At 41.2% G+C, this 10,935-nt stretch overlaps 1 protein-coding gene across 3 annotated transcripts; it reads right to left on the reverse strand.

The window, feature by feature from the left end:
- Window positions 1–1,912: 1,912 nt before the first annotated feature.
- LOC101171292 (guanine nucleotide-binding protein G(I)/G(S)/G(O) subunit gamma-7) lies at window positions 1,913–8,034 on the reverse strand. Of its 3 annotated transcripts, XM_023951397.2 has the most exons (5): window positions 7,707–7,890; window positions 6,340–6,430; window positions 6,045–6,187; window positions 3,691–3,806; window positions 1,913–3,525 (listed from the first exon to the last, which is right to left on the reverse strand). In XM_023951397.2, exons 4-5 carry the CDS (start codon window positions 3,769–3,771, stop codon window positions 3,400–3,402), a joined length of 207 nt encoding a protein of 68 aa, XP_023807165.1. In that variant the 5' UTR covers window positions 3,772–3,806; window positions 6,045–6,187; window positions 6,340–6,430; window positions 7,707–7,890; the 3' UTR covers window positions 1,913–3,399. The 3 variants fall into 3 exon arrangements, with proteins under 3 accessions (XP_023807165.1, XP_023807164.1, XP_023807166.1); XM_023951396.2 differs by lacking the exons at window positions 6,340–6,430; window positions 7,707–7,890 and adding an exon at window positions 7,893–8,034; XM_023951398.2 differs by lacking the exon at window positions 6,340–6,430 and having other exon boundaries at window positions 7,707–7,884.
- Window positions 8,035–10,935: the final 2,901 nt, after the last annotated feature.

Raw genomic sequence — 10,935 nt, forward strand, 5'->3', positions numbered from 1 at the left:
TGCTGTTTTGGAGGCAATTAGGAAATTAGGAGGATGAGTTTTCCTCACTTCTTGCTTTGATGATTTTAGGAGCCACAGAGGAACTTCTTATCTCACAGCTTGTAACAGCAAAAAAAGAAAAAATCAGAGTTGACATAGCAACAGAAGAGCAACAGCATTGATCAGCATGACCTAATGACCTCACTTTGGTTTGTCACTGCATGCACTGACTCAGCTAAATGCTCAACTCCAAACATGGCTGCTAAAAAAAGAAAAATCCCCTTTTTAAATCTTCTGCATCACTCGGAGAACCTGCAATTTCTTAAGCCTTTCTTCTCATCCCTCCTCAGGCATAAAGAGCACCTAAAGATGAGAGTTTAGCCGTTTGACAGATGTACAATGTTGTCCTTGTTGCCTGGTGCTTTAAAAAAAATCAGCACTCCTGCATGCACCCTCACATTCACAGAGTGGTGTTAAAGGACAGTTTAGGAGGCTGGTTTTCTGCCACTTGAAACAATCCTAATCAAAGTGTTTGTCAGTCATGCGACTGCATTGTTGTCACATTGTTCTGTGCCTAAAACCCACCTCCAGCACAGCAAACGCTCGGTGACACAAAAAGAAAAAAAAATGTGAAACAAAAGAAAAGAGAGAAGAGGACAGACTTCATTCTGGCAGACAAAACAGAAGCATTACTAAAAAGTCCAACATCCACAGGTGGGAGTTCTGTGTTTAGGTTTTGTATCATACAAACACTGTACAGGGTAATTATACTCAACTAACCAAGCTTTATGGACTTAAGAAAAAGGAAACAAAAAATTAATTTAAAAAAAAAGAAAATAACGGCTACTCTTCAACTTATCACTTGTGCACATCAGAAAGAAAGTTTATACAGTTTTTTTTTGTCTTAATGCCATGTTTTTCTTCTTCATTTTCCGTTTTTACAATCAAGTTTGGTTTGTCAAGAGAGGAGGAGCGTTGAGGAGGAGAGGAGAACACAGAGGTGGTGCTGCCAGCTCCTGCAGATGCAGGGTGGACTCACATTATACCAGGGAGAGAAACACCTCCATAAAGGCTGGGTAATTCAATTTGCTGCTTGAGTCATTAGGTGTAAATAAAATTGTGTAGACACGCATTTGCAGACTATTTTCAGTTGTCTTCGACTTACAAAACTGATGTAAAATGATTGAAATATGAGTAAAATGGCCGCTTTGTTGGTTCAGATTTTCTCCCCGCAGCCTTTGCAGGTTGATTCTCCAGTGTGGTCAGTCTGTGACCTCGCTCCCTCTCAGGGTAAAGCACAGGAAGGTTCGATGTACAGTAGAAACCTTTAGTTGGAGGTCAGGTTGGGTGTTAGCCCTGACTCTGACCTCTTGTTATTTTACGAACAAAAGCAAGAAAAGTAATACGTTTTACCCAGGGGTAACACCTTTACGTTAAAGAAAAACGATAAAAAATGTACAGTATGAACTTATCCTGTAAGTAATTCTTAAACAAAATATCTAAACATACAGAGTTCACATACAAGTTGTTGGTTTTTTTTTTTTTTTTTTAAGAAAAATGCAGTAAACGCGCCATGCCGTTCACTGTTTCCTCCTCGTGGATGCGGATCTGAGGTCAGCCAACATCACTGTGACCCGATCGTAGCTATCCTAAACGGCAGTGGCATCGGTGACAGCGGATCGGCACCCAGAGGAGACTTTTTGTACAGGTTGGCACAGCTGGAGGCTTGGCCAAAGGCTGCAGACAGCCATAGTGAGGCCACAGGCAGAGAAAATCTGTTGATGCAGGTTTGGCAAGGAACATGCTGTAGTCTGAGAAAGGCAAAAGGCTTTAGCCACTTGCTTGTAATGAGCCAAGGACAAAGCTGTCAGACTGGATTTAATATTCCCATGAAAAAGTAGCATTTTTTGAGCTTTAAATGCGACACCAGGTCTTTTGTTTCCTTTTTTTTTTCTTTTTTTGGCACAGTTGGCCTTGCACCCAAAACTCATTTTTGTGTCCATCTTGCACCCTTCTATTCACTGCCAATGCCAAACATCGACCCTCATTTCATGGCAACTAAAGGAGAAAAAATGGTTTCCAGCTGATTAATAAAGTCCAAATCCCTTTCAAGTCAAGCTGTGGTTCACCAGCACATATAACTATTACCAAAGCACCTTGGACTATACTCTGAATGGTCATCTAAACCCCTGTGAGCAACAGATACACCTGCCCCCTAGCTGCGACTCTGGGGTATGGCACAATTCCGGAGTGGCTATTCAGGGAATTAGAAAGGGCTGCTTGAAAAAATTAAAAAACTGGGGATCCTTTTTGATATCAGATGAAATCAGACATGTATGTTCAGGCATGAATCAACACAGTTAAGGTCAAAATTATCAGCTGTTCATCAAATCCAACAAAATCTACACATTTCCCAAAAAACCCAACGACACAGAAGGCCTTTAGGGTTTATTTGGTTCCAAATTAACAAAGAAAAGAATTCTACTGACTGTATTTGTGCAAGAACTGATATCAGACAGCCAAAATGATTCTAACAAGTTGACAAATGTATCCTAAAACTTTATACGCCAATACAGATGGTTGTGTCACCACCAGATCACTGCAGTATATTGATTTCTGTTTCTGTAAATTGTTTTGGATCAAGATTTTCTTTAAAACTCTAAGGTGTAACCTAAAGTGAGGCTGGCAACAGTTTTTTGGGGGATTATTTCTCAAAATATGAACACTATCCTGTTTTTTAGGATCCAATGCACAAAAAAAGGCCTAATGCCTCAAGATCAACGTTTGGTGGTAAAATACTTTGTTTTTACGGATTAATTCTATACATTTCCTCCACCAGATTATCCCACCATCCATGCTAGAAAAATGGTGTGAAAAAAGTGACAAACTTTGGTGTTTTTACAAGATGACCTTTGAAGCTATGTCTGTCTTGCAGGCCTAGTTTGTTTTCAACCGTATTGTATTTTTACTGTGATGAGACCTTGTATGCTTTCCAGAGACAGTGAAAATACCAGTATTTTCATAAAAGGGGTTTCTTTTAGTCCAGAGGAGTTTGTCCACAGTTTGATCTCTAGATTGACTTTTTTTCTGGTTTGCACGGCCAGGTAAAGTTTTACTAATAATTAAAGTTAATTTGAAAGTTAAGTCAAAGATCAACCGTCCATCTTTTTGTCCCTAGAGTTGGGGTTTAGATTAAAAATTTTAAAAAGTGTTTTAAGAAAAGGTTTCGCACTAAAAAACAAAAACAAATCACTGTCCAAATCAAATTTTAAAGATAAAAAAACAAAGCTTTGATATGTTAAATCTAAGTCAAATTTTGGGGGAAATGCTTCAAAATTCTTGTGTGGGGGTGATAATTTAGACCTTAACTGTTTGTGCATATGTGTGTGTGTTGGGAGGGGCAGGAGAAGCAGGGTGCAGTTATAGGATGATGCAGGGTTTCTTGTCCTTGAAAGGGTTTTCAGAGGTGGGAACCCCAACCAGCAGTGGGTCGCTACGAGCGTGCTGGTCACAGTAACTCATCAGGTCTGCTGCTGCTTTTGACACCTGATAGGGCAGGGAGAAGGGGGCAGAAAAACAAGGGAGTTGGGTGGGAGTAAGAAGAATGAAAGAAAATAGAAAGGTAGCAGACTTGGAGCGATAAGTGAGATGGAAACAAATGAAAAGATAAAACCAACAGAGGAAAAACAAAGAAGAAAAGTATTGCTTTACCTTAATACGCTCAATCCCTGCCTCAATCCTCAGCTGTTCCACCAGTTTCCTGGCCTGGGCAATGTTATTATTGGTAGACATGATGATCCATCAGAAAAGTCCAACACTGGAGGAAACTAAAGGACAGACAGAAACTTTTCTAAATATGCATGCTGCTTAAACAGTTTCAGGGCAGATCGATTTGGTGAAACCTGCTTATTTGGAGAAATGTGAATGCATTTTCCATGGTTGGGGTCACAGGGTTGCTGGAACTCAACTTCTAAAGAGCAAAGGTACACCCTGAATGGATTGCCAGCCCATTGCAGGGCCACAAAGATACAAATAAAAATAAATAAATAATACATTCCTATGTATTATATTGTATCCACACCTATGAGCCATGTGTTTAGACTGTAAGCCTGGTGAAAACCCATGATTGCACAGGAGCCACATGCAAACACAGGAAGGACCTTTCTGGGATTTGAACCAGAATCTCCTAACTGGGATGAAAAGTACAACAAAATTAAAACAAAAATCTTGGTCATAGTTTCTGCAGAGCAGCAGAAACACGCCTCTAAATTGTGGTCGGGACAACTCAGAGGTGAAGCAGAGGTGGATGCATACGAGGCAATCTAGAAAATTCCAAAGGAAAAAAAAGAGATTAAAATAATAGATTTTGGATAAGAGGCTGGAAAATATGCCATTTATGGGAAGAAACCCCGCCCCCTTTTACAAGCTATCCCTTTAGCTTACAGCCCCTCACACCTCCAACCTAACATTAGCAGTGCAACAAAAATGGTGAGCTATATTGGAGCAATCCAGTCGGACCGTTTTAAGACAGATTCCAGCTCAGACGAGGAACACAAAGGGTTTACTGATCTTCAAATGGAAGCATCAGAATGGAGTGGAGCAGGGAGCTTGCCTTTGCCCACAAGTGGCCGGGATAGGCTCCAGCAGCCCACTGACCCAGAAAGGGGCAAAACGGTTTTAGAAGAGAAATGAATTGCATGTATCTGTGCATCTCATTAAAGAATATTTTCAGAATTTGCACCTTGACATTTAACTCTTGTGCTATCTTAGATGACCCCCCCCCTTACATTGATGTGTTCTCCCTACCATGACAAAGGGGGATAAAGGTGGAAAGATTTCATGTAATCCATGGACACCAGTGAAGATCACAAATCACGGATGAAAAAAGGTTCAGAGCACTGTCTAGTGGGTCTAGATGACCCAACTCCCAATGTTAAAGTGCCTAGGATAGCACAAGGGTTAAAAAGATACTTGTATTTACTACCAGTAATTTCTGAAGTTTCTTCGAGTTTCTTCCAGATAATTAATGGTTTGAATGTTTTGTTGCTTTTTTCTTTTTGGTTATCCTGTATTAAAAACACCAATAAAAATAAGCAAACTATCATTTCCTAAAAATCTAGCATTTTTTTCTATTCAGACTTTATCTAAAAAGCCAGTTTAATTCAGATTGACAGCTGCAAAGTGCTTTATAGTAAAAAAAAATATTTAAAAAAATATTTCAAACTGTTATCAAAGATTCCTCTCGTTTATTTTATTTTACACATGTTCAAGGCCTTAATGTTTTATACAAGCTTGTTAATCACAACTTATGTTACGGGGGCCAGACTGATTTACCATGAAAAGAGTATTCAGATTTAATTCTACCTTTTGGATTCCCTGAGACTTTTCTGTCTGTTTTACTTGTAAAAGCAGAGAATAATTCTAAACTGAAATGAACCAAGTAAAAAAAAAACACATATTTAAAAAAAAATAAAAGCTGGAGGGCCAATCAGATAGAAACCATTAACCTCTAGTTGGAGATCTCATTTTAAAAGATGTTCTGAAAACAACAAGGAGGCCATTACTAAAATCTTAGGTTTGGACTGTAGGTTTGAGAAAACGCTCCTGTTAAGTTATAGCACCATAAAAACTGCAGATAAAACAAGTAGTTATTGTTGTCTATCATTACCTCATTACACTTTACACTATGTATTTTACTTTTAAGACTCTTGGATCGTCTTCAAACAAAATGAGTCATTTTCCTGCAGGAATTGCAGCTGTGGAGCCACGATTCCACTATGAGGTGACTCCTCAGTGATGCAACACAAACAATGAGTAAAACATGGCAGCTCTGCGGCGAAACAACGTTTACAAGTCAGAATTTGCTGAATGAATTACACAGACGCCACAAATAAACAGCGCGACACCCCACAAGTTCGTGACAATATATGAAGTAAATATTTGGGAGGGAGATTTTTTTCCTGCGGGTCACCTGACGAAAAAGAGGAGCCATGAAGGCGGTGAGGCCGCCACCGATGATGATGATGATGATGATGATTAACTAAATGCTACAAACGCGTCTTCACCTGACTGGTGGTGTGCAGACAGGACTCTCTCTTGCTGTTAATGTCAGCGGATGCGTCGGATGGTTTGAGGGATGCAGGGATGACAGCAAAGCTAGGCTGAAACGACAGAGCTGGACGCCGGCTTGGCTTTCATTGGCTTGTCTCTGTGGAGAAGAACAAAGATTGTAAATGAGAAACAACAGCTGCAAACGCTTCACGTATACTTATAAGTTCATTTTAGGGGAAATGTACACATTTCTGTCCAGTGGGAGCCTCGTATGTTACTATTATTACATCTTACATCACTACTACCTACCTCTCAGTCTGCCAGCTTCTCTCAGGAGAAGAGTCCTGCTTTAATTACTCCTACTGTGGAGTAGATCAGCCACACTGGTCTGTAATTAGAGCTTTTGTGTGCCCGAGTATAGGAAAAGACAGAAAAAGAAGTGTTTTCCTTTTATTCACTTAAACTTCATTTATTCAAACATTTTAAGAGGTGAGCTGACTTCAAATCTAGAGTTTGGTTTTATTTGGAAAGCAAACCCTTTTTAAAAATTAGAATGTATGAGAACAAATCTTTGATTTTATCTCGGCACTACATGGAATTTAAATCCCTCCCTGACCATGTTATCAGCTAAAAGCTCACTTTCAAACACTGAGCTTGTGCCACACTGAACCGATACCAGGACCCACCGGATCCAGTCAAACATACTGTATTCCTCTGGATATGATGAATCACGCATTAGTATCATTCAGGGCCAGCAGATGATACATATGGATGTGCCAGACCGATCACTCACTGCTGCTATGGTTTAAAACCAAGTGTTTACAAGCTGCTGCTGAACCTTTGACCCACAAAGAACATTTCCTTCAGGTGGATATTTGCCAACTCGCTCTGGGTGTGCATTTAAGGCATTATTGGGATTTCTGCAGCCCGTTGATTATTAAAAACTTTCTATTTCAGGCACAGATGGAAGTTTTTTCTTTCCCCACCAGTACCACTGGTTTCATTTCTAGCTCTCTCCGGGAGATTTACTGGAAAAACGATGCCACAAATAAAAAGAAAGAAAATACGCACTAAGCTGGTTTATACGTCTCTGAAGCTGAAAAAACATCACCAGATTTGGACAGGCCCCGGTTAGCCAGCCCAGCCTGCGCCCCAAAGAGGCGCTCTCAATACGCGCAAATATGCATCAACCTGTATCGATCCCGGCGCTGATGGGGCCTTCAGGATGATGCCATGTCCTCTGCTACAGGCCCTGCCTGCCGCTCTACCGTGTGAAAACACAATGCGGGTATTTTGATGGATAGAACAGCATGTCCTCTCTCCCATGGCTATCCATGCACATACACGCCAGCACACACGCGCAAACGCACAGGCAGACCTTGTGCACAAATGAAAGCATGAGATGTTTTTCTTTTCTTTCGTGTGAATCCAAAGCAGAGCGCAGCTGATCGGCACAGAGGCCCACGGCCGTGGGAGCGGACTGGTGACATGTTTAGAGGAAGGCGAGCTCCACCAGCGGCTGATCTGAACCCAACTAGCGGGCAGGGACCGGAGCGCACGCCGTTGCGTTCCGCTAATATGCAAATTGATACGCGCTCGGCCCATCACCACATCCAGATCCCGCTGCCTGCGCGTCCTTTCAGCGCGACCCGAACCGATAGAAATCTTCCACTGACCCTTTCCCCAGTCTTCCCCACCCTCACAGCCGACAGAGGGCTGGGGAAATCCGGATTCGTGACACTCCTGAAGCCCGTCTCGATTGCAGCTGCGCTCGGGGAGCAGACTACGAGCTCGCGGAGGCGCACAAAGGGGTCGCGGAGATGAAACACGGGGAGAATATAGCCAAATATCTCCAAACTCACCTCTAAACGCGCTGGATTGGTGATTTAAAGGGCCAGATCCGCTGGTTCCTCGCCCTCTCTGCTCGTTCGCTCCCCGTCTCCGCCGAGCCAAACGCCTCCCCCTCCGTTCCAGTCTGTCCACTCCTCTGCCCCACTCCCCTTCTTCCCCTGCGCGCGCTCTCTCTCCTTCCTCCAACAGGCGGCTTTATCGCAGGTGTTCCTCAAACACGATCAAACATCTGTGCAGCTCTCCTCTGTCTGGTTTTGCGTGATTCCAGTGCAGAGGATCAGTTTATTGAAAGCTCCTTTGTGTGACTGAAACCTCAATTCAAAACAGTCAAAAAATCGCCTCCAACTTATTGATAAGAATGTCTTTTCCGTTTGTAAATAAGCAGCTATTATTTACATTTCCTAAAGATGTATATAATGTGTCAATTTTACATGAAAGATTAATTCATTTGGTGCTTTTTTTCGCAAACAAATGTAAATGTAAAAACACTACCTTTTAAGCACTTGTCACTTAATTTTTCCATAGAGGGGGATCTTTATGGAACCAGATGGTCGCCCTGATTTACCTCGTGAGGTTTTTTCAGTCGACGTTAAATGCCAAAATGATGAAGCTCCTCAAACGCCATGAAGTCAGCTGGTTCCCACCGCACGATGGCGCCATCAAACCACATCTTGTTGCTCTTTTGCTCAAGGGAAGTGTGGGCCTCTTCCTCTATTTCTAACAGACCTCTGTGCACATGCAGCCTCCACTCCTCTGCTGCGCACTCATTGGCTGAGGCTTGTTCTGTGCCAAAGGTGTGACGCGTTGGATCTTATTTATAACCCGGAGCTTGAGGTGCGTTCAGCTCCTGAACAAGGCTGCTGTGATGATCTGAGCATCCACTTGATGAGATCTTCCTGGCCTTTTGCTGACGAGACACAGGAGATCTAATAATAACACGCAACCTGGCCTTGTTTCCACTGATGTGAGAAATGATGGCTGCACACATTTTCATTTCCTTTCATCACCTCACAGTTCTCTTCTTCCTCAGACTTACTGTATCTCCCTCATTACCCTTCATCTGCTCATGGGTTACAGTGAAGTCCATGAGTCACCACCCTGAAATTGCTTTCAGGGCTGGCATCTGTGCACTGTGTTCTTGCAGATTTATCATTAAGCCCATCTTAAAGGCGCACCGTGTTTGGACAAATACAATGGGTTTGCCACTCTGACCCAAGGAGCGAGAACCCAGATCCTCCTCCGATGTCGTACAAGCCAGCAGCAGGCTGGGAGACCTCCGCTTGTCATAACGCATCTGTCTCCACCAGAGTCACCCCACGCTGATGCGACATCCGTCTACGTCACACTGTCTCCATGACAACCACCGCCGGACACAGCAACATCCTCCAGCAGATGTTAGAGGGTTAAATAAGAAGTGAAGGGAGGAAAGGGAGACCGGGGAGCCTCGCCAGATCTGGGATTTTATTACTGCGAGTAATCAGGGCATGGAAAAAGATGTACAGTCAGGTTTTGGCAGAAGAGATTTTTTCTGACACAGTCTCAGAATAAGGCGGTGATGAGAATGCAGAGATGTGGAAGCACAGAAAAAGTGAATATCAATGCTACAGTGTTAACTCAGACTCACTAGAATAAATGCATTGTAAAAAAAATGTAAAATTTTAGGGCAAATCTATCCTAATTTTGAGCTTTTTTGTTTAAATTTAGGGATAACTTTTTTAATAGCTTGTACATAACAAATATTTGTGAACATAAGAGCAGAAAGCAGAAATGATGTCATGATGGAAATTCATCTAAAACCTTTTTAAAAACAATTACAATTTTCTCTTTCAATGCACACACTTATATATATATATATATATATATATATATATATATATATATATATATATATATATATATATATATATATATATATATATATATATATGTATATATATATATATATATATATATATATATATATATATATATATATATATATATGTAATGTGGACGAACATAAGGGAATAAAGACATTTTTTTATCTGTTCTGGATGCTGGAAGGATGGAAGATGAAGATGCATTTTTGAGAAAAAGAGTGGCAGCTTGTCAGCATAAGATATAATTTTTAAAACTGTTTAACTAGTGAATGAGTTTGAGAGTCTGTCCATGTTTTTTCGAGACCAAACTCACACTGTTTGGTGCTGTGTCTGTAGGGGATGTGCTTTCCATCAAGAAAGAAAAGTTCAAGTACTGAAACACGGCAGTGGGAGTTTCATGAAGTGGGGCTGCTTTAATATAATACCAATTAAACAATAATTTCCGTAAACATAAACAAAAAATTGAGCTTTTCAGCAAGACCTTGACTCAAAAGAAAACTTAAAGCGGACACAGGGAGCTCAGATGTCAGATCAAAGAGGAGCTTAAAATAAAGAAAACTCTGCAGGTCAATAATAGCTGAGACAGTTGAAATGATATGATGAGAGAAAAAGCCAAAAAAATGCCGTTTTGTAGTTGTGAGCATTGACTTTATAAGAGAACTGGACCAAGCAAGTGTGGTGTCACCCATGGGAAATGCTTTACTTCTGGCTCCAACAAAATTTAATCAATTTAGTCGCCATTTTTTTGCGACACAGACACCGTTGGAGCCATATGACATCAGTAAGTAGTGATTAGTCCACATTTCTATGGTAGCCATTCTCACTAGTTAGGAGGGAGCACGTTGGGAGTTGAATTCCCTACCAGTTGGAAGCAGGTTCAGGAGAATCTGTCAAAAATGTCAAACTTTCAACCACAAACCACATACTCTTATTGAGGCATCTGATTTGCCAATTTTTAGCTTGAATGAATCGATCTGCAGGGGGAAAAAAATCACCTGAGAAAAATGGATTTGGCAAAAACATGTTAATAAAAGTATCAGAGCAAGAATGGCTATTCTGACAAAAACAATGACTGAATAATAGCTGTTTCTGCATTGAAGTCTATGGGATTTTGGCCTCTTGGAGCCATCGGGTACTTCCTGTTTGGAACGAGAGGGGGAAGGGGTCACTCAGTCCATTTCTTATTAACAGTCAG

Source organism: Oryzias latipes, chromosome 22 (assembly GCF_053564925.1).
Source record: "Oryzias latipes strain Hd-rR chromosome 22, Olatipes_Hd-rR_3.1".
NCBI lineage: Eukaryota > Metazoa > Chordata > Actinopteri > Beloniformes > Adrianichthyidae > Oryzias > Oryzias latipes.

Bases quoted from the DNA above. Each gene is read 5' to 3' on its own strand.
- LOC101171292 (XM_023951396.2), bottom strand. From the start codon at position 3,771: ATGTCTACCAATAATAACATTGCCCAGGCCAGGAAACTGGTGGAACAG. The intron at 3,526-3,690 runs GTAAAGCAATAC...CTGCCCTATCAG, and splicing joins CAGGGATTGAGCGTATTAAG to GTGTCAAAAGCAGCAGCAGA.